The sequence below is a fragment of the Pan troglodytes genome, chromosome 3, assembly GCF_028858775.2.
Source record: "Pan troglodytes isolate AG18354 chromosome 3, NHGRI_mPanTro3-v2.0_pri, whole genome shotgun sequence".
Classification (NCBI taxonomy): domain Eukaryota; kingdom Metazoa; phylum Chordata; class Mammalia; order Primates; family Hominidae; genus Pan; species Pan troglodytes.
The window spans coordinates 111,303,704-111,328,627 of record NC_072401.2 but is presented as its reverse complement, the minus strand read 5'-3'; the positions used below and the strand labels follow the sequence as shown (position 1 = coordinate 111,328,627).

The window sequence follows — 24,924 nt, the reverse complement described above, 5'->3', positions numbered from 1 at the left end:
TGGCAACTCTGAGGTGAGCCCCTGTGATTTGGATGTGCTGCTCATGGGCTGCTGCTGGCAGCACCCAGCAGGCATTGTAGGGGGTGGTAAAGCCCTGGAGAAGCCGCACTGTCTCACTGGGAGCATGCAGAGGAACAGGGATGGCAGCAACATGCCCGTTGGTGATTTGGTGACTTTGCTAACGGCATTAGACCGGGGTATGTTGGAGAAGTCTCTTTCCCCAGTTGGCAGACAACAGATAAGCTTTCTGTGGAGAAGATGTACTTGAGCCTTCTTGGTCTATGGGGTCATGATGCCAGGACCTTTGGGGACGAGGAGCTCCTCTCCCACAGCTGAGGCTAGAAACATACCAGCTGGTGGTTGGCTCTTCAAGCCCAGGGTGTCCCCCAGCCTACAGCATTCCTACCACCCTCCTCCTAGAAGCCCACCTTCCTGTGGGACCAGAGTGGTCTTAAAAGTAATTTTGGCAAATTTTACCTGGTGGTGACCTCCAAAACAGAGGCACAAAGTAAAGATAGAAGGCAGCAACAGATGTGAAAACAGAACAAAAACTGCCAGACCCACTGTAGAGTGTTCCTCAGACCTCACCCAATCTCTCGATCAGAGCCAGGCCCTGGCCACTCTCCCTTGATCCTCCTATAGAAATGGGTGTCATCACTCATTGGCTTACTCAAATTTCATCCTCACTGCTAGTTGTGTTCTGAGGTTTTGGGTGGTCCCAGCTAGCCAGCTTCACAAGGGTGATTTATCCCTGTCATCAAAGATGAGTCTTAGACACCATCTAATGCTCAAGTAGTTTATTCCAGCAGTGCTCTTACAAGACAGAAAGCAGGAGCTGGCTGGTGTCATAGGCCGGATATAGTCAGAGGTCAGATGACCAACTGACTAGGAGAGCTTCTATTTGAGGACCGTTCTCAGAGTTTGGGAGATCTTTCCCATTTCTTATACATGTATTCAGTCTGGGTCAATTACCAAGTGTTTCTTTCATAGAGCAAGTTTAATCTAGTAAGGTTAGGCTTTGTTCTAAAATTTATGAAAGTTGCATCTGTGCTGAGGTGGCCTTGTCTTCTGGAAATCCCTAGGCCAGGTTGCATCCTGCTAAGTGACATGTAATATCACCACTGTGAGATGCTTGAGTGGGCCTTATCGCTATCATTAATCTTAAAGCCATGAGATGTTTCTTGTAGTATACTACAGTTATTAAAATATTCTCTTTCTAAAAAAACTAAATTTTATTTGTGAACTCCTTTCCTATGTATTTAAGTTCCCCGATGTTTTTAACCTAGGAAAAGAATCTAACCAAATGAATCCACTGAAGCTTCCCTTTTAAAGTCCTAAAATATCCTTTGGGGTTGTAAAACAGACTTTCAAAGGGCAGTAAGTAATTTCAAAAGCTTTCTCTTTATCAAGAGAATCAAAAGACAATATGGCAAAAGACAAACAGCTTGGCTCGTGATGCTTTGGCTACTTGTATATCTTCTGACAGAGCAGAAGAAAGAAAGAATGAAGGAAGGAAAGGGAGGGAAGACAAGGAAGGAAGAAAGAAGGGAGAAAATAAGAGCAAACAGCAAAATATTAAAAGATTGATTTAAAGTTATTTTTAAATATCCATATAATCTGTCAGCAGATGTGTTTAAATGCAACAGTTACCATTTTTAAAGAAATGGTCTATTTGTCATAATCCTCTTTGTATACTTACTTTTGCTAATACCTATATTTCTAAAGAAAAGCAAAAAGTTTTCTTACAAGAAATATGAACACAACTCTATAGTATCATAATGCATAATGGTACCAAGAGACAGCGCCCTCTCTCTCCCGTGAGTTAGATTTAACCTTAGTGAACACAAAATCCTTTATGATCCCACGCTCTCCATTAGGCAATGTCAGAAAACATCCACAGCAAATGCTATAATGCACTTCGAACATGAATAAACATCAAGGCTTAGCTGGTTTTGCTAATGTTTCCTCATGACTCAAAAAACTATATTTTTAAATACAGAGTTCACTTGCTACTTTCACATGAACTTATTTTTAAGAACTAAAACATTACCCTAAAAAGTGTTAATAATTTATTAAGCACCACTCTAAAAATTATTTCTGTAGACCTTTTCCACACAAGAAAAAAAATCAACATTATTTGTATTTTCAGTTCAGAGGTCTCATGGTATTTTTTAAACATACTTAAAAGCATTCCATTTGTGATTTTCATGTACAATGTGAAAGTCTGTCCAAAAGTCATCCAAACCTAGGGTCAATTATACCCTTAGATGCTAGTTTTGTAGCTCACATGCACCTGAGCTGCAGAACCTTAGCAATAATACTCTGGTCTGGAACTTTCACTTTTAAAAGTCACCTGAGATTCCACACTTGACCTAGAACAAAGCAGCAATTTCTCTGAGTCATCCCTGTGGCTTCGTGTCCAGAGCTCACCTACACTTTGAGACCTGGGAAACAGGGTCTCAAATTGGATATAAGTCTCCTTTGCCAAATCATCTTCCCAAAAAGGTTCTGATTTACATTGCAGTTTGCAAACTTTGTACAACAAGAAACAAATCAATGGTAAGATAACAACACAGGCAGTACTGGTCACCACGAGAAGGAGAGACCATTGAGAATCATCTCTTTCAACTCTTTCGGTAGAAAAGGTGATGCATTGGTCTTTCTGGGGAGGCACTCCTTTTGGACAGACACAGGCCATGTATTGCCCACCGGGTTCCAAGCCATCTATGGTTACTTGGTTCTTGCTGGAGTCTGCATTCAACAGCAGCAGGTCCTTCCCACCATACTTGGAATACAACACAGTCACTGCAGAGTTATGTGTGGTGTTGATCATATTCCACGTCAATGTCACACTCTCTTTAGTCTCACTGACCACCCTGAGGTTTTCTATTGTGGCATTTGTCTCTGTAAGCATTGTTTGATCCAACAATGCCAGCTCTTCTTTCTTACTTGTGCTGGCTGGAGGAAGCTTACTTCCATTCTTTGCCACCTTTAAATTTCTTTTCCCACCTTGGTGGAGCTGGAATGATCGCTTGTTGGCCATGGTGGTACTTGCTGAGATGCTTGTGCTCAGAGTTGTGGTTGAAGAAACAGTGGAGGAGGAGAAAGGAGATAAAGAGAAGGAAGCAGTAGAGGGAGGAGACAAAGTAGAAGCAGAAAAAGAAGATGTGGGGGAGAAGGAAGAGGACCAAAGATATGATGATGCACTAGATACAGATGTAGATCTTCCAGATCCCGGCTGGACATCCCACTCAGGATGATCTCCAGTTCTTTCAGAAGTGTCTGGTGGTATTGGAGTTGTGGTAATGCCAAGCACTGTCACAGTAACCACAGCTTCTGACATCCCAGCCAGATTTTTGGCCTTACATTTGTAATCCCCAGCGTCTTTGGAAGAAATGCCTGTCAAGCTCATTATGGACCATCTGACTCCTTCCTCTGGAGATTCTTGTATTACTGGAAGAAAACAAATGTATACTCTGTGAGGAACAAAAAGAAAATTCAAGCCACCATGCCAACTGAGGAGGAAACAACTATCCACTCTACATGCATCCTCTCACGGAAGCCAAGAGGGAAATGGCACCCTGCAAGTCTCTGACAGTGGGTGATAGTTCTGCAAACTGCTTACATCAAGGTCTAGGACCTGCCAGGTGTTGTGAGGTCTGTACAGGGAATAGTATTTTTAAAAGACAAAAGGCTGGGAATCAGGACACTTGGGTTTTAGAAACTTTTGCCCACTAAACAGTGTTTGGTTGTAGATAAGTCAATTCATATCTTTAGGCTTCTGTTTCTGCATTTATAAAACAAGAGGATGAGACGAAGTAATCTCAAAGGTCCCTTTCAATTTTAAGTCACTGTGATTCTATGGAATGTTTTTCATAAGATCTTACTTAAGTATTTCTTATTATATGTTTTCATGGTAATAAAATGCATATATCTCTATAGCCAGAGGTACAGCAGATCATTTTCTGGCATGGCAGAGTCATCATTTGTATTCCGAATAATTTATTTTATATTTAACTTAGGTAAACTGGCAAATCATGGATTCTTTTGTTTGCAGAATAACATATAGTTTTTTAAAAAATCAGAATTTTGCTATCCTAAACTCTGATATCTGGGTATATTTTCATTCTTCCTTGATTTCAGAAGCTTTTCAAAGAATAATAATAATGCGCAGAACAGTAGCCCAGTAGCCCAAAACTTAACTCACTAGCTGAAACTGTGGACCATTGACTACCTATATATAGGAACATTAGGCCTTAACTTCTTTATTTCCATCAGGTTTCATTATTTCAACCTGAATTTTAGTTTAATATTGAAGAGTTTTAAAAATACATCACTTTAATTGTCAGAATATCACTCTTGAAATTGGGCACAAAGCATACACATTGTCACACTAGGATCTGAAAAGTCTATATAATCAATATTTCTAAAAATTATACTTTTTGATTCATAATAAGGTGTCCATGTAATTTATTATTTAAATAATTATTCAAAAATGAGAGACTTGTACAAAAGCCCCCCGTCCTTTTTCTTTTTTTTTTTTTTTTGAGACAGTCTTACTCTGCAGTGGTGCGATCTTAACTCACTGCAACCTCTACCCCCCAGATTCAAGCAATTCTCCTGCCTCAGCCTCCTGAGTAGCTGGGATTACAGGTGCACACTACCAAGCCCAGCTAATTTTTGTATTTTTAGTAGAGATGGAGTTTTGCCATGTTGGCCAGGCTGGTCTCAAACTCCTGACCTCAGGTGATCCACCCACCTCGGCCTCCCAAAGTGCTGGGATTACAGGCGTGAGCCACTGCACCCAACCAGCAAAAGGCCCTTTTTAAAAAATTGTAAAGGCTGTACATTTTGAAGTAAGCTGTATCCAAGTTGATGAAGCAAGACAAAGGCCTTGTCTGCCATTGATCCATCCACTGCATTGTTTCATTCTACCTAAGAAAAAGAGTTTAGATTGTTTAATTTTATCTAGGTAGTTAGATAAACTGAGGAGAATACTAATGAATAAAATGTACCTTTAAAATCCCTTGCACCCAATAATCTTGAAATATTTTATTAGTGTTAACTAGCTAATTTCAAATCACACAACACATGATGTTAACTTCAAAGTTTAGTAAACTCCTTTGATCATGGGGCTGAATTAAGAAAATACCTGTATAATTAACTGGCGAGCTGTCAGATCTGGTCCATGTGATCTGTGGGGTGGGGAAGCCAGTGGCATCACACCGCAGTAGAACATTACTGCCCAGAGCAGACATGATTTTGGTGGCTGAGGTCATCACTGATGGTTTCAGACAATGCTCCAATTCAGCCCGCTGAAACAAAATTCCTGTGAGGCGCTCAGGTTCACTGCAAGTCATCAGTGGATCCAGAAGCACTATAGCAGGGTCAATGACCTTTGACAACTCAATCATTTTGGAAATATGACAGTCACAGAACCAAGGATTGTCCTGTAGACCTAAAACAGAAGGTGGGAAAGGTTGACAAAGATTATTCTGATGACTTCAGTTTACATCCTGCCTCTTGAGAAAGTAGGGATCTACACGGTCTCCCTATAAACAGAAGTGCTTTGAGGGATGAAGCAGAGTCACCTTTATGTCAGTTTTGCTCTGCAATCCAGCAATCTCGGTGAACATATCCTGTCCGTTAGTTCAGATCATTAATAATCATGGCTAATACTTATTGAGCATTCACTCTGTGCTAGATTATGTACTAAGCACTTACCTGTATTATCACATGTAATCTCAATAATCCTATGAGAAAATGATATTATTATCCCTATGTTAAAGATGAAGCTCAGACTTCATCTATCCCTATGTTAAAGATGAGGCCTCAGAGGGACCCAATAACTTGGCCAAGGTCACAAAGCTAATTAGTGTCAGAGCCAAGACTTTAATCCAGGTACCATAGAATGCCATAATACAGTAATAAAGATCTTTCAAAGGTGCTATGAAAGTACTTACAGTATTGTAAGTATTATAGGGTGCTCAGAGACACCTAACTCAACCTGGAATAGGTTATGGTTTTATGTGATTTGAAGGTGTATTGAGGTAATGCAAGCTTTGTGTGGCAAAAAATATAGAGTGAGACGCTGGCAATGGCAGTAGAGAAGTCTAGAAAGACTGGTGGAAGCAAGAACATGGCTTGGCATGAATGTCATATATGGTGACCATGAAGGTGACTTGCTCAGTACTCCCTTCAAGAGAGAATCAGCTGCAAGCAATGCGGTTAGCGGACAGCTTCCAGTTGCAAGCATCTTCAGGATGTCTCACTTTCAGAATTGTTAGCAGAAGCCTTTGGGCCTTCAAGAAGGCTATCAGTGAGGGCTTGAAGAAAAGTGAGGAAAATGTTGCTGGAAACTAGAGGAAAGAGGATCCTTGCTACGGAGTAGCAAAAAGTTTAGCAGCACTGTCACCTGTGGTCCACATGGAAAATCAAAAACATACTCAATGCAATGTGGTCTACCTAAGGATAGTCCCACAAAGAGTATTGAAAACTACTCCCTGGTGTGTTTTAGGTAATAAAATATAAAGGAGAGGCAACAGTTAAAGAAGAACTGTTAAATATAAAGGAATCGAAATTTGCTGAGTTCAGTTAAAAAATTGTTTCTTATTCTCGGCCTCTCCAAAATTCTCAGATTAAGATAGAACTTCAGAGCAAACATCGAATCCAGGCGTGACTATAAAATTTTGTGCTAAAATCTCAGAAGGATCTAAGATGGAGCTTTAGAGCATTCTGTCAGGCAAAAGTCTCTCTAGGATCTTAGGGGTGATGTTCTATAACAGCCTCATATAAAGCCCAAGATAGAAAAAAATTTATCACAGAGATTTGTGGTTATAGCTTTTTACTAATGGAGTGGATTATAAATTGAGAAGAAAAGACGAAACTGCAATTTTACAAATTCTAACCATGCTGGAAATGTAACTGTTAGTTCATAAATTCTATATTTTTATTATACTTTTTAAAAATTATAATAGCAAGTCATGACTGGCTCATATTTTTCTGCCAGGATTGGTAAAAGTTTACTTTTTCATCTCCTGTTTTAGAAGTATGCTTTTCTTCCATGGGTGAATAACTTTAAACTTTTCCTCTTATATTTAATCTTGTTAATCTATACCTAGTTATTGAATCAATATTAATTTGAATTCTATTCTCTTAACTGTTGGCTCTTTCATCCAATTTTATATGGTAAGCAGACTTTCTAGTTTATTTTATATTGCTATGATTAAGTGTGGCTCTGGAACCTAATGTCTGGGCTGAAATCTTGGTTCTGTCAAGCTTCACCCCCATGAGATATCTATAATAACAACCTCTCTCAGCCTCATCTATAGAATGCAGTAGTTCTTTCATAGAGTTGCATGAATTTTTAATTATATAATTCATGGAAATTACTTTGAACAATGGTTTATTCATAGTGACCTTTAACCTTTCTTGCTAAACATAGTACTTAAAATCTTTTGTAAAATATAGTCATTTCAATCTCTGAATAAGTAACAAATTTCATTCACGCAAAACATATTCCCTATACTAGAGTCCATATTTTCTTGATCTTAACAAAAGAAACCAAATGTAATACAATCTGTATGTCTACTAAGAAAGAATTCAAAACAAGTACATAAGTAATGGTGGAGATATGATCTGATAGATACCAAAACACCTATAATAATGTAGTCAGTTCATAGACATTCAAAAACCCATTTCACCACCAGATACCACACTAGATATTCAGTCATTATTGTACGTATTAGTTGACCTGATATGTGAAGGCCAGATTTAAATATATGAAAGAGGAATTTTAAAAGTAATAGGAAATGACATTCTCACCAACTTTACTGTGCCTGGGTTCCTGATGAGGCTCAACCATTAGTTAATTCTGTGACCTGGGTGATGCAACCTTGCTGAGCCTGTTTTCTCATCGGCAAAATGGGAGAGTTGACTAGATAAATGCTAGAGCTTTTTACAGCCGTAACGTTCTATCAGCCTATAAAATAAAAATAATGATCATAGACTAAAAGAAACCAAAGATGGAACAACAAACTAACACTAAAATCCATCATCACTCAGTAAAAAGCAGAAGAATATGATAGAATGCCTAATTTGTAACATTTTTATCTCTATTGATTGAGGTGCTAAAGATAATCAGTGGATCTAGACTCTCCTAATAGTGCTATTTTTAAATCTTTCAAGTTTGTGACTTTTCTATGTCTACATTGATACACAGTTCAAATGTGAATATCATACAAAGTGAAGCCAGTTTATCAACTTTGACTACAATACAGACTAAAAGTAGTCAATTCTCCTTTTATAAACAATATAACTGATTTTACTTATTAAAATGGAGGGGAGGGGGAATCATGAACCTCTTCCAAAGGCAGAAATCCTTTCAGTAGTTTATTTTACTTTGTACACGTATTTTTCACATTAACCAGTTTTGCCTTATATACATGTAAATGTTATTATAAAGAACTAAATTTGGAATTAGATTGTTAGACTGTGACCCACACAGTTTAACAAATTAATCAGGTCAGTTTGTGTATAATGTGCCAATAACCTCTACAAAAAGTTATAAAAGATTAAAAATGTTGCTATCAGTTGGTATTGTCAGCATTATGAGCTGTAGTTTGCAGGAAATCAATGAATAAATATATGGCTTGCCTCTCACAAATAATTAAATCTCAAAGTGAGGATCCAATCACATGTCTGCTCCCTGAGCGAGAGAGAAAACCAGCAAAGAGAAGAGCACAGGACGCAAACTGGCAAGTGTCCTCTAGGGCAAAGGGATGTTGTCATAGTGCCTAAGAGGAGGAAAGGGGATATTTTAAGTTAGATAAAAACAATCAAAAGATTTAGAAAGGAACATGTAAACACCCAGCTTAATATAGTAAGAATTCATAAATAGAATGATACTAAAACATTTATATTGAAATAAAAGGTTACTTATATTTTATATCTATAAATTTGTGTCAAAATTTATATATAAAAGCTATGCTCATCATAGCTATTTTATTACTTAATTTTAAGATTAATTTCTAAATCTGCCAGCACATCAAATTTATTCAGTTATATAATATGTATAGACTATTTCATACTTTGAAAACACTTCAACTTATGCCAGATTTTTTTCTTTATGTAATACTACCAATGCAAGTTACAAGTTTTGATTGCTTCCTATGTGGCAAAGACCGTGCTTGTCCAAAACTGCAGAGGCTCTGAGATTTGACCCTACTTTAGGGTGACCAACCTATTCCAGTTTGCCAGCAACTCATTTCAGTTTGCCCAGGACTTTCTTGCTTTTAGCACTGAGAGGTCCACATTCTGGGAAACTTCTCAGATATGGGCAAGTTTGCCTGCCATCGTTTTATGGATGTTGGTAGAAGACACAAGACTCCTGCTCAGGGTTGAAGGAGCTCATTGCTCACAGCACTGAAGGGAGACATCTTTATTATACTGGGTAGTAAGCATGCTCACCCTTTGCTCTGGAAGGAGATATATTTCTACCTCCAAAGCTGTTCTCTTGAAAAGATGGTGCAGAATAAAAGGTAATCCTTGAAAAGATAGTGCAGAATAAAAGGTAATCAATGTCTGCCTCTGCTCACAAGACATGCAGAGATTCAGGAGATCAAAGAACAACAGCACTAAGCATCTGAAGGATGGACTGACTCAATCCTCACAAAAGCATGGGATAGGTAGTACTATTATCATCCCCATTTCAAAGATGAGAAAACCAAGGTTCAGGAAGCTTAAGGAATCTGCCCAGGGTCACACAATTGGACAGCCAGGATTTGAACTTCAGTATCCTGATCTTAAACCACCATGCTGGTTAAAGGTTTTAACCACCCACCACAGTGGTTAAAGCTCTTAACCGCCATGTTATGCCTTCTACCACCTCTGGAATCTGGTATTATTCTTCCAATTTTACACCAAAGGAAGCCAAAGCACAAAGATATTACTATCTTGACTTTGTAAATGGCTTAGAATCCTACATCCCAGATTTTTTTAGCATCCTAATCTAATACCCTTTCTATCATAACTCATCTCTTTGCCATCTAAAAACATTTAGAGTCATAGTGACAGTCATAAGCGCTATTATTTACAAATAAAAAAATGTCCAGGCACAATGGCTCACACCTGTAATCCCAACACTTTGTGAGGCTGAGGTGGGAAGATTGCTTGAGGTCAGGAGTTCAAGGCCAGCCTGTGCAACATGGCAAGATCCTGTCTCTACAAAAAATACAAAAATACAAAAATTAGCTGGGTATGGTGGCGGCACTTGCCTGTTGTCCCAGCTACCCAGGAGGCTGAGTTGAGGGGATCAACTGAGCCCAGGAGTCATGGTTTGTGCCACTGCACTCCAGCCTGGGTGACAAAGTGAGATACTCTTTCAAAATAAAATAAAATTTAAAAATGTTAAAGCAGCAATATCTGGAGTATAAATGTTTACATAGGGAAAGATTAAAGAGCTATACAATGTTAACAATTTATTTCATGCTTTGAAATTATTAAAAAATGTATCAATGGTGAAAGAAAATTCTATAAAAAATTAATTTCACTGGTTATATATAAAAGTTATGTAAATATTTTTAAATCCTTCAAAAATAAAATGTCTATTTACTCCAGCTTGAAACTTCTAAGGTCAAAGGTACAATTTTTAAAACCTGAATAAAAATAGTGATCCAAGAACTGAATATATTTAAGTGTTTTTTTCTTCTGAGGACAAAGGTAAGAGAACTCTCTCAAGTTAAACTGTTACTTGCACTGCATTCCTTCAAGGCAATACATCAACTACAATTACACTAATTTGCATTAGTTTACTTTATATAACTATTCTTGGATGGGACAAGTGAACTTTATCCTTTCTAAAAGAATAGTATTTATATGCATCAGAATAGTTGGACTAAATGCGCTATTTTTGTGTGAAAAGTGAGCAATAAATTTTTGTACAAAAGTTATTCTGAGGACTATAAGCCCTTGAAGGCAAAGACTATGCCTACTCAGCTTTGTGGAGACAACCATGTTTAACAATTCAGTAGGGAAAGGAACGTCTTTTTAATGAATGGTGCTGGAACAAGTGGACACGTGTTTGCAAGCATATGAACCTCAACCCCTACTTTACACAATACTCCAAAACTATTTTGAGATGGATAATAGCTATAAGCTTAAGAGCTAAGAATATACAGCTAAAAATTGAGTATAAAGGCTAAAACTATAAGAAAATATCATATCTGTGATTTTGAGGTAGGCAAACATGTTTTAGATGATACACAGAAAGCACTAACTGTAAAAGGAAAAAACTAATGAATCAAATGTCATCAAAATGTAAACCTTTTTTTACCAAAGACACCAGGAAAAAATAAATAGGCAAGTCAGCCTTGGAGAAAATATTCACAGTGCATATAACAGACAAAAGACTTATATTCAATAAAGAAAAGACAAATAGCCCTTAAAAATTAAGCAAAAGATAGTTCATAAAGGAAGATATACAGTGACCCATAAGCAAATGAAAATCTGGCCAACACCATTAATAATCAGGGAAATGGAAATTAAAAACACATTGTGATACCGCTTCCTGACCCACCCACCCCCCAGAATAGCTGAAATGAAAAAGACCAACAACATTAAGTGTTGGTGAGGATATGGAGCAACCAGACTGTCATGCAGTGCTAGTGGGAATGTATAATGTTATACAGTCTCTTTGGAAAACAAGAAGTTTCCTTAAAAGTTATACATATAGCCATTCTTTTTTTCTTTTTTTTTTTTCCACCCAGGATGGAGTGCAGTGACATGATCTCAATTCACTGCAACATCCGCCTCCCAGGTTTCTCCTACCTCACCTGAGTAGCTGGGACTATAGGCATGCACCACCACACCTGGCTAATTTTTGTATTTTTTAGTAGAGGCAGGGTTTCGCCACATTGACCAGGCTGGTCTCAAACTCCTGACTAAAAGTGATCTGCCTGCCTTCGCCTCCCAAAGTGTTGGGATTACAGGAGTGAGCCATGGCCCCCAGCCATATAGCCATTCTATAATCCAGCAATTTCAATCCTAGGAATTTATCCAAGATAATGAAATGAAAACATGTGCCACAAAAAGCTTTGTACAAGAATGTTAACTGCAGCTTAATTTATTATGGCCCCAAACTCGAAACACCCATGTGTCCAACATCAGGAGAAAGGATGAACAATTGCTTCATTCATACAATTGAATACAATTTTGCAATAATGAACTACCAATACATGCGACAGCATGGATGATTTTCAAAAACATGATGCTGAGTGAAAGAAGCCTGGCACAAAGGTTCATCTTATATGATTCCATTTACATAACATTCTAGAGCAGGCACAATTAACCTATAGTGATGAAAATTCAAATAGGTGAGGCAAGATTGACTGGAAAGAAACACAGAACTTTCTGAGGTAATGGAAATATTCTGTATCTTGATGATGGTGTAAGTTATGTAAGGGTATACATTTATCAGAATTTAACAAACTGTAGACTTACAATCCTGCATTCCACCTATACAAAGTATACCTTAATGTCTCCATTAAAAACAAGGTTTTAAAAAATAAAGACTGATGTCTTTGGAGATTAACTGTAAATTTGAAACTTGACTCTGCCAACTATAGAAAGAGGGTGAGGATTAGAGCACCCAGCAAGGCATAAACCTTACCTATGTGGATTTGTTTCCTCAAACCAAAAACGGGTGGGGCACATCTACAGAGATTGATAAGTGTTTTTTGAACTAAATTAACACCATTTTAGAAAAGTCTGGAAATACTAGGGCTGCCACCGTCCTTCAGGCAAACTCCATTTCAAATAGGAAAAGAGCCCATGTTTACAATTCAGCAAATTTGGGTACAAGTAAAGCAACACCCCCCAAAAAAAAGCATTTTATGTTTTATTCTACCACAGGCCTTTTTCTCTGAGACAAACAGTGTCAGGACTTACAGAATATGCCTGTGTAAATATTTACTTAATCTTGAGAAACAGGCCATGGAAATTTACCTGCATTGCAAAACAAAACCTGGTTTTATAGTTAATTCCAATGTTTATTTGCAGGGCAATAGTTTAAGTATTCATGGATACAATAAAGGACAATTTTACTAAGTTGATGTTTTTACTCCTGTAGAAGAGAAAGAGTAATTGAAAAGCCTCACCTTATGTAGGGAGACCCCTTGAAACTATTGCTATGGAATAAAAGATGAAATGCTCCTGATTATTGTAAGTACAAAATTGCATGCAGGATTGTGTAAGGACAATGCCAGGCTGGACTGCCAGAATGAGCCAACAGTGCATGATGTGCTTCCCCCTGCAGAGAGCCTACGAATGGATGTGCAGTCAAGGAGGTTTCACATCACTAAGATTCCTATCCCAGAAAAGCAGATGTTCATAGCTCTGGGAATGGAATGTGACCCTTGTGGAGAGCCTATAAACGGATGCATGAGGTGCACCTGTCCATATGCATAAGATAGGGCTATAAACACCCTCATCTTGCCATGGCTCTTCTAGGCCTCTTTAGGGCATACTTCCTTCTGAGAATTTCTGGTCTAACCGGTTGTCTAGCTTCACGTCCTGTTTCTATGGATTGTTTGTAACCAGCTTTTGCTGCAACTGTTACTGCTGATTAATATCTTGCTAATCATAGGTTATGAAAAGACTGTGTTTCTGTTTTAAGGCTCTGTTAGAAATTACTGATGCACACACTATATTGTAAATTCTTATCTCTGTATACTGTACTTCTGCATACAGATGTTATGTTAAAGAATTACTTCATCCCCATGTGACCATCTCACACACACAATCAAATGACCCTAAATCCCTCACTAACCTACCCCCACCCTCACTAAACTTAATAATAAATGCTGGTATATCCAGTGCATTGGTGGCACCGCGGGACCAGAAGGTGGTGACCCCCCTGGATCCAGCTTTCACTATCTTGTGTGTGTCTATTATTTTTTGACCTGCTGATCTGCCTGGGAACAAAGAAAGAGCCCCGTTGCATTGTGGTTTGCTGGCCAGATCCTGCAATATCTGGCACCCATCTTTTGGAAAATTAGCTTATGTGCATGTCACAGTTGACACCTTTTCCAATTTCATCTGGGCTACCTGTCAAACCAGAGAAGCCACTTCTCATGTTAAAAAACATATGTTTTCATGTTTTGTGGTTATGGGAATTCCTAGTGAGCTCAAAACAGACAATGGTCCAGCCTATTGCAGTAAAGCTTTTAAAAATTTTCTTGATCAGTGGCATATTAAACATATTACTGGTATTCCTTATAACCCACAAGGCCAAGCTATTGTAGAAAGAAGTAACAGAACTTTAAAATTACAATTACTTAAACAAAAAGAGGGGGATAAGGAGTTGTCTACCCCTCACATACAACTAAACTTGGCATTGCTCACATTAAATTTTCTTAATATTCCTAAATCTAGTTCTGTTACTGCTGTCGAAAAACATTTCTCTGGTAACCGTCCCATGGTAAACCAAGGAAGGGAAGTATGGTGGAAAGATGTTCAATCTAATATATGGTCAAAAGTTTCTATTTTAATGTGGGGAAGAGGCTACGCTTGTGTTTCCCCAGGTGAACATCAATCTCCTGTTTAGATTACTGCTAGACACCTGAAATTGTGTCCTGAAGATGCATGCAACAACGAGACAGAGAAATTTGCTGAAAAAATGCCACAGCAGGAAACAACTAACACATCCAATTGTCAAAAAAGAAGAAAATGACCATGCTAACTCCTTTACAACAGACAATCCAGTCAGCCATCCTGAACAACTTGTCTCCAGCGATCCAGGTCCAGCTCAACCTCTGCCTCCTCCTGATGACATTGCTCCTTCTACCCTCTGTCACTCTATAGACTGTTAAAAACTATACATATTGGGCCTATATTCCTTTTCCTCCTCTTATTCGAGCCATGACATGGATGGACGCTCCTACTGAGGTCTATGTTAATGATAGTATTTGGATGCCTGGTTCTGTAGATGATCGTTGTCCTGCCCAACCTTCAGAAGAAGGAACCCCTTTCAATATCACTTTAGGTTTTAGGTATCCACCTTTGTGCCTGGGACCCACTAATGGATGTTTCTCATTAGATATTCAAACCTTGGAGGTCACACTACCATCTGGTCACTCTGTCCCTCCTTTAGGACACTTGGTATCAGGGCTCTCATTAAAACCTCTAAGACAGATCAAAATAGGAATCGCTGATTATATTCACACATCCCAATATAAGCCTTTAGGACCTGTGTGTCCTCTCAACTTGTCTTCAAATGCTGACAAATTAATATGGAAGGATTGTAGTAGTTCAGAAGGAACTGTGTTATTTAATTCTTCTCACTACACCATTGTTGATTGGGCTCCCAAAGGTCATATTACTAATGATTGCTCTCAAGGCCACAGAGATTGTCAACATTTTCTCTATGATATTACTTATCAAAAAAGTAGTGACAACCCTTCCCTATTATATCATAGATTTAACTCCTTTTTTCCTTTAAAGTGTAAAGGGGCAGGGATTGCCCCTCCAAAGCCAAGGCTCGTTGTTCCCCACTTAGGACCTGAACATTCAGAATTATGGAGATTAACCATAGCTATGATTGGTATGAGAGTTTGGGCTGGAGAAAGGGTTATAAGTAAATCCACCTTGTCACCTTGAAAACTAAGACAACAGATTGATTTACACTACTATTTCCACACAGCCAAAAATATCACTATGGCAATCATCAAAAGGTCAATTCAAAGATGGGACAGTAAAGATTATGAGGACTTATACCCCCCTGTTGCTAATGTCCCCCTGCCACCTCTCATACAACCTATTCCCCCCACCCCACATTCACAAAAAAGAGTACCATCCCAAAATATATATACTATCTATATGGAGTCCAACAAAACTATACCACTTAAAAGTTGTGTTAAACCACCATATATGTTATTAGTAGGAAAGATGCATATTAGTTCAAAAACCAACATAATTACCTGTGTTAATTGTTACTTGTATACTTGTATTGACTCATCCTTTAATCAATATCATAGTATTTTAATAGTCAGAGCCAGAGAAGGTAGTTGGCTCCCTGTAGCCTTACATAGGCCTTGGAAATCTTCCTCTTCTATTGATGTTATTAATAATATTCTAAAGAAAATTCTTAAAAGGAGTAAACGATTTATTTTTACATTAATTGCAGTAATAATGGGCTTGATTGCTGTTACGGTGACTGCTGCTACTGCTGGAGTTGCATTACATCAATCTATTCAAACTGCTCATTTTGCGGATAAATGGCAAAAAAATTCTATTCGAATGTGGAATTCTCAGTCAGGTATTGATCAAAAATTGGCCAATCAAATTAATGATCTAAGACAAACTATTATATGGATGGGAGATAGAATTAAGAGTTTAGAACACGGATTACAAATGCAATGTGATTGGAATATTTCTGATTTTTGTATAGCTCCATTCCAATATAATGAGTCTGTTCACAATTGGGAATGAGTAAAACGCCGTTTACAAGGAAGTGAAGATAATTTGAGTTTAGACATAAGCAAGCTAAAAGAAAAGATTTTTGAGGCCTCTCAAGCACACTTAACTTCTTTACCCAGTGATGAAGTTTTAGATGGTATCTCTGAGGGGTTATCTAATCTCAACCCCATTCAATGAGTAAAATCTTTGGGAGGATCCACTACCGGTAATTTTGTTCTGTGTATAATTTGTGCTATTGGTTTATTGTTCATGTGTAAAATTGGAAAAAATATTATTCAATCCAATCATGATCAGTGCCAAGCTATGATTGCTATGGTTCATTTAAATCAGAGAAAATGAGGAGATGTAGGGAGACCCCCTGAAACTATTGCTATGGAATAAAAGATGAAATGCTCCTGATAATTGTAAGTACAAAATTGCATGCAGGATTGTGTAAAGACAATGCCAGGTTGGACTGCCAGAATGAGCCAACAGTGTGTAATGTGCTTCCCCCTGCAGAGAGCCTATGAATGGATGTGCAGTCAGGGAGGTTTCACATCACCAAGATTCCTATCTCAGAAAAGCAGATGTTCATAGCTCTGGGAATGGAATGCGACCCTTGCGGAGAGCCTATAAATGGATGCATGAGGGGTGCCTGTTCATATGGATAAGATAGGGCTATAAACGCCCTCATCTTGCCACAGCTCTTCTAGGCCTCTTTAGGGTGAAGGCATACAAACTGTCTCTCAGACTACAGTGCAATCAAACTAGAACTCAGGATTAAGAAACTCACTCAAAACCACTCAACTACATGGAAACTGGACAACCTGCTCCTTAATGACTACAGGGTACATAAAGAAATGAAGGCAGAAATAAAGATGTTCTTTGAAACCAATGAGAACAAAGACACAACATACCAGACTCTCTGGGACACATTTAAAGCAGTGTGTAGAGCAAAATTTATAGCACTACATGCCCACAAGAGAAAGCAGGAAAGATCTAAAATTGACACCCTAACATCACAATTAAAAGAACTAGAGAAGCAAGAGCAAACACATTCAAAAGCTAGCAGAAGGCAAGAAATTACTAAGATCAGAGCAGAACTAAAGGAGATAGAGACAGAAAAAACCCTTCAAAATATCAATGAATCCAGGAGCTGGTTTTTTGAAAGGATCAACAAAATTGATAGACCGCTAGCAAGACTAATAAAGAAGAAAAGAGAGAAGAATCAAATAGACTCAATAAAAAATGATAAAGGGATATAACCACTGATCCCAAAGAAATACAAACTACCATCAGAGAATACTATAAACACCTCTACACAAATAAACTAGAAAATCTAGAAGAAATGGATAAATTCCTGGACACATACACCCTCCCAATACTAAACCAGGAAGAAGTTGAATCCCTGAATAGACAAATAACAAGTTCTGAAATTGAGGCAGTAATTAAATAGCGTACCAACCAAAAACAGCCCAGGACCAGATGGATTCACAGCTGAATTCTACCAGAGGTACCAGAGGTACAAAGAAAGAAAAAAAGAAAAACAGGAATTCATTTTATGAGGCCAGCATCATCCTGCTACCAAAACCTGGCAGAGACACCACAAAAAAAGAAAATTTCAGGCCAATATCCCTGATGAACATTGACATGAAAATCCTCAATAAAATACTGGAAAACTGAATCCAGCAGCACATTAAAAAGCTTATCCACCACAATCAAGTTGGCTTCATCCCTGGGATGCAACGCTTGTTCAACATATGCAAATCAATAAATGTAATCTATCACATAAACAGAACCAGTGACAAAAACCACATGATTATCTCAATAGATGCAGAAAAGGCCTTCTATAAAATTCAACACCCTTTCATGCTAAAAACTCTCAATAAACTAGGTATTGATGGAATGTATCTCAAAATAATATGAGCTATTTACGACAAACCCACAGCCAATATCATACTGAATGGGCAAAAGCTGGAAGCATTCCCTCTGAAAACTGGCACAAGACAAGGATGCCCTCTCTCACCACTCCTATTCAACACAGTATTGGAAGCTCTGGCCAGGGCAATCAGGCAAAAGAAATAAAGGGTATTCAAATAGGAAGAGAGGAAGTCAAATTGTCTCTGTTTGCAGATGACATGATTGTATATTTAGAAAACCCCATCATCTTAGCCAAAGCTGAAAAGCAACTTCAGCAAAGTCTCAGGATACAAAATCAATGTGCTAAAATCACAAGCATTCCTATACACCAATAATAGACAAACAGAGCCAAATCATGAGTGAATTCCCATTCACAATTGGTAAAAAGAGAATAAAATACCTAGGAATACAATTAACAAGGGATGTGAAGGATCTCTTTAAGGAGAACTAAAAACCACTGCTCAAGGAAATAAAAGAAGATATAAACAAATGGAAAAACATTCCATGCTCATGGATAGGAAGAATCAATATTGTGAAAATGGCCATACTGCCCAAAGTAATTTATAGATTCAATGCTAACCCCATCAAGCTACCATTGAATTTCTTCACAGAATTAGGAAAAACTACTACTTTAAATTTCATATGGGACCAAAGAAGAGCCCATATAGCCAAGACAGTCCTAAGCAAAAAGAACAAAGCTGGAGGCATCACGCTACCTGACTTCAAAATATACTACAAGGCTACAGTAACCAAAACAGCACAGTACTGATACCAAAACAGATATATAGACAAATGGAACAGAACAGAGGTCTCAGAAATAACACCACACATTTACAACCATCTGATCTTTGACAAACCTGACAAAAACAAGCAATGGGGAAAGGATTCTCTATTTAATAAATGGGGTTGGGAAAACTGGCTAGCCATATGCAGAAAACTGAAACTGCACCCTTTCCTTACACCTTATTAACTCAAGATGGATTAAAGACTTAAATGTAAGACCTAAAATCATAAAAAACCCTAGAAGAAAACCTAGGCAATACCATTCAGGACACAGGCATGGGTAAAGACTTCATGACTAAAACACCAAAAAGCAATGGCAACAAAAGCCAAAATTGACAAATGGGATCTAATTAAACTAAAGAACTTCTGCACAGCAAAAGAAACTATCATCAAAGTGATGAACAGACAACCTACAGAATGGGAGAAAATGTTTGCAATCTATCCATCTGACAAAGGGCTAATATCCAGAATCTACAAGGAACTTAAACAAATTTACAAGAAAAAAGAAAAACAAACAACTCCATCAAAAAGTGGGCAGAGGATATGAACAGACACTTCTCAAAAGAAGACATTTATGCAACCAACAAACATATGAAAAAAAAGCTCATCATCACTGGTTATTAGAGAAATGCAAATCAAAACCACAATGAGATGTCATCTCATGCCAGTTAGAATGGCGATCATTAAAAAGTCAGGAAACAACAGATGCTGGAGAGGATGTGGAGAAATAGGAACGTTTTTACACTGTTGGTGGGAGTATAAATTAGTTCAATCATTGTGGAAGACAGTGTGGCAATTCCTCAAGGACCTAGAACCAGAAATACCATTTGACCCAGCAATCTCATTACTGGGTATATACCCAAAGGATTATAAATCATTCTAGTATAAAGACACATGCACATGTATGTTTATTGCAGCACTATTCACAATAGCAAAGACTTCGAACCAAATGCCCATCAGTGATAGACTGCATAAAGAAAATGTGCCATGTACACACCATGGAATACTATGCAGCCATAAAAAAGCATGAGTTCATGTCCTTTGCAGGGACATGAATGAAAGTGGAAACCATCATTCTCAGCAAACTAACACAGAAACAGAAAACCAAACACTGCATGTTCTCACTCATAAGTGGGAGTTGAAAAATGAGAACACATGGACACAGGGAGGGGAACATCACACACTGGGGCCTGTTGTGGGGTAGGGGTCTAGGGGAGGGATAGCATTAGGAGAAATACCTAATGTAGATGACAAGTTGATGGGTGCAGCAAGCCACCATGGCATGTTTATACCTATGCAACAAACCTACAAGTTCTGCACATAAAGCATAATAATAAGAAGAAGAAGAACCAGAGAAATACACATAGAACCTAAACAAGACCAAGTTCAAAATTCCAAAACTAGTCACAGCTAAACTAAGAGACCAAATCAGTTAGGAGAACCATTTGGGGCCAGTAAAATAACTGGTGTTTCCACCATTTCTTTTTAGATTAAGGAAATTTAGAAGCTATTCTTCCTAACTAATGAAGCCACTGCTATCGCATAAAGATGCCAGTGCCCCTCTCCTGCTCCTGAAGAACCTAATGAAGAGCTGAAAAGCAAACTGAGCAGAACTTTGTACCAGAGTATGGAGCAATGCTGTGCTCACAAGAGTCTATGCAGTTGGTGGATTCTGTCTCTCAGCTGGATGCTCTTTAAGAGAAATGGTCCTCTCTCCATTTATGATGCAAGTTCTTCTCCACTTTTCCACACATGTATGTACACACATGCATGCACACACACACAGCTCTTACACCTTACACAGGAGAAAGAGGTAACTTGACCTAGGTTAACTAATAAGGTACTATTCCAGTAAAAGTGCAATTACAGAGTAAAAAGCCAAATCCAACAAATTTTAAAAGACTGGACAAAAAAAGCTATGCATAGCAAAGTAACTATAGATGAAAAGCCCAGAGGCTTGCGAGCTTACCAAGAATAATCCTGCTTGGGGAAAGGTCTAGGACTCCAGAAGGTGTTGAAACTAAATGAGTCCAGCTCTCCAGGAAATCTGGTGGCAATGTGGTGAGTCTGTTGCTTGATAAATCCAAGTAGGCAAGGTTCTTCAGATACCTGAGCGCCTCATTTGGCACACTGGTTATTTTGTTATTGTGCAAGTCCAGGGTCCTCAGAAGGGGCATGTCCAGCAGAGATGCCCAAGGGAAAGCAGCCAGAGAATTCCCATCCAAGCGCAACTCATGCAGTTGCTTCAGGTTGTAAAAGCTGCTGGGGTCAATGCTGGCCACGGAATTGTAAGTCACCCAGAGATACTGGAGCTCCACCAGGTAATAGAAGGCCTCCGCAGAGATTCTGCGGATGACAGTCTTCTCTATGCGAAGCTTCACAGTGTCCACGGGGAGGTTCGTAGGCAGCTCGTTCATATCCATGTCATTACATAGCACCAACCTAGTGTCACAACATGAACAATGTGAGGAAACTCACTTTCCAACACCCATTTGGAAAAAATACTTCTCATTTGAAAAATGTATCAATTTTCAGCTGGGCAGTGGCTCACACCTGTAATCCCAGCACTTTGGGAGGCCGAGGAGGGCCTTGGTTCAAATCTAACCAAGGTCTAAGGTCTGCCACCTCCTCTGTGGCCATGGAAAACCACTTCACCAGTGTCTCAACCTCATTTTCCCATATGGCACTGTTATGGATGATTAATTACAATGGATGTAAAACTCTACAACTTCCTGGCACAGAATATGTACTCAGTAGGTATTTGCTGCTACTGTCAACAACCTCGGTTTTACATGGAAAGTAACTGAGGCCCACCAACATTCAGTAACTTCCCAAGGTCACCCAGCTAGTGGGTTTCACAGCCACCTTTCAAAACCACTTCTGTCCAACTTAAAGTGCACCTCTTTAGGAAATGGCCCATTTTAAAAGAACCCCCTGTTAAAATAATAAATCAATCCTTGTTCAGAGAATAATTTATTTAGGTGAAAAAAAAAAAGTGTTCACAGTACATGTTTAAAGTTGAACTCTGTTTTAATAACGTGACTTGCACATTGCTTTCTGCCTAAGGAATAAACCAGAAATTAGGAGTTGACCTTGAGCAAGTCACATTTTGATCTTGTTTGTTGGCACATATAAAACAGGCATAGAAAAACAACACTGGGCAATGTCCCAGCTGGGCAATGTGGCTCATGGCTGTAATCCCAGCACTTTGGGAGGTCAAGGTGGGCAGATCACCTGAGGTCAGAAGTTTGAGACCAGCCTGGCCAACATGACGAAACCCCGACTCCACTAAAAATACAAAAATTAGCCAGGCGCGGTGGTAGGTACCTGTAATCCCACCTACTCAGGAGGCGGAGGTGGGAGAATCGCTTGAACCTGGGAGGCAGAGGTTGCAGTCAGCCAAGATCACGCCACTGCACTCCAGCCTGGGTGACAGAGCGAGACTCCATCTCAAAATAGAAAAGAAAGAAAGAAAGAAAGAAAGAAAGAAAGAAAGAAAGAAAGAAAGAAAGAAAGAAAGAAAGAAAGAAAGAAGGAAGGAAAGAAAGAAAGGCAACACTGTCCCATGTGTAAATTTAAAGTATGAGGAATCTGAGAATTTAGATTCATTTTAGCCTGGAAAAAGACTTATCTCCTATGAGATACTCATCTGAATTATGAAAAATGAACAATAAGAAGTTTTGCAAAGTATCATCTAAATTATAGCACACTATAAATTTAGTAAATAATTACAATAAAATAACCCTTTAGTGAAACATATGACATTAAATCAGTGGATTTGAAAAACCAGCTCATAATGTATACACACGTAAGCAGCATAAAGCTGCAATGTAGTGGTAGTGTTATGTCCTTTCTATAACTTCAGGAAAAGACCTCATGGAATCTTTGAAATCCTGTAGGGATATCTCTTACTTTTCATCTCTATTTTGTATCACAGATTTCAGTACTACTTTATACCAGAATGGTAGCAGTTTCTACTCATTAAGAAAGTACTGGCCGGGTGCGGTGGCTCACACCTGTAATCCCAGCACTTTGGGAGGCCAAGGTGCGTGGATTACCTGAGGTCAGGAGTTCGAGACCAGCCTGGCCAACATGGTGAAACCCCATCTCTACTAAAAATACAAAAACTAGCCGGGCATGGTGGCACATGCCTGTAATCCCAGCTCCTTGGGAGGCTGAGGCAGGAGAATTGCTTGAGCCCGGGAGATGGAGGTTGCAGTGAGATGAGACTGTGCCACTGCACTCCAGCCTGGCTGACAAAGTGAGACTCTGTCTCAAAATAAATAAATAAATAAAATAAGTATCTCAGCATGCTATCATAGAAGAAAGCCTAGTTTGTACGCTAAAAGATCTAGCATCTTTATGAACTTAGTTACTACATCAACACAATTATATGATCTAGGACAAGTCATTTGGTCTCCATACAGTTTAGTTTCTTCACTTATAAACTGACAAGGGGTTGAACTAGATTATTTCTTGCCAGGCCTAATATTCTATAATTTTTATAAAATCCATCAATAATGGGGTCACCACAAAGAAGGAAACATTTCTGTGATAGTTTCTCAAAAGTACCCTGGCCTGATCCTTCACTGCTACACGTCCCTGGACAAGTAGGTCTTTAACTTGCTACATTCTCTTCATTGTCTTTAACCACCCAGTGAATATCTCAAAAAATACCAAGAATTGGTTAACTAAAGTTTATACAATAACAAGATAAGCTTTTCACAAATATGTCTTATTTATTATTATTTATTTGTTTAAAGTTATAAGACATAAATTGGGCAACTCTTTAAATTATTTTATCTGAGACACCGTTTACTTCAACCAAGACACAAATAACCTGATTTTGTTATTAAATAACCTCTCAAAAAAAAATTCAAGTTCTACTGTGTTTAGCTAGCAAGAGTTCTGTTTTGCATTTAACATATCTAAAAGGCCTCATGCACATTATAAGTAAATAACTCTTCTCACTACACAGGTAGATGCTAAAGCAACCTAGAGATTGAATAACTTCTGTGAGATCCTGCAGTGTCTGAAACAGACAGTATCTTTTTCAATCTTCTTTATTTTGTAAATTCCATCAGCTTAAAATGAAAAATTCTAACTATTAACCTCTCTAACTTCACTCTTGAGATCTTTCTTTCTGCCATTCAATTGGCATGAATAATTCTCAAAGGAAGTGGAGAGCCGTGAAAGCAAAGGATCTGAGCATGTCACGCAGCTCCTGTTCAGCCTGCCCTCTTAGCCTTTCTATAATCAAGGGCTTAGCTGGCCATGCACCTTTAAATCGTTTGATCTCAAACAACGATTTGTGAACATGAGCATAATAAAAATTTTGGAACATAGAATGTGTTTAGAAATTTCCAATACCTTGAGAGGCCTTTGAGAGTTAAACTGCTCAAAATGAAAACAGTGAAGGAGTAGGTAACCAGTATTAACACAATTAAGTTAAAGCTTATGGACACTAAACATTCTCTTCTGCGATTTCTGATCCCCAAACATTTGCTTTCAAAAGTAGGTTTTCTTGTTTGGGTCCTTTTTGTCAAAATAATGAGAACACTTAGTAACAAGCAGAGGAGCATACCTTGATCCTGAGCCGTCATTTCTGCCGTGATAATCACAGGTGCACTGTGAAGGACACAAACAGCCCACTCCTTCCAAAAAGCTAAGGACAATGCACAGACATGCAAAGAGATGCATTGCTCCTTTTAGAGGTTATTTAAACAAAAGGTAAAAACCGAATCCTAAGCATTCAGAACCTGGTATGCC

At 38.4% G+C, this 24,924-nt stretch overlaps 1 protein-coding gene across 1 annotated transcript; it reads right to left on the bottom strand.

The window, feature by feature from the left end:
• Positions 1-782: 782 nt before the first annotated feature.
• LRIT3 (leucine rich repeat, Ig-like and transmembrane domains 3) lies at positions 783-24,924 on the bottom strand. The gene is made up of 4 exons (XM_001139031.7): positions 24,740-24,924; positions 21,125-21,597; positions 5,153-5,458; positions 783-3,453 (listed from the first exon to the last, which is right to left on the bottom strand). The coding sequence occupies exons 1-4, from the start codon at positions 24,853-24,855 to the stop codon at positions 2,309-2,311; spliced, it is 2,040 nt and encodes a 679-aa protein (XP_001139031.3). The 5' UTR covers positions 24,856-24,924; the 3' UTR covers positions 783-2,308.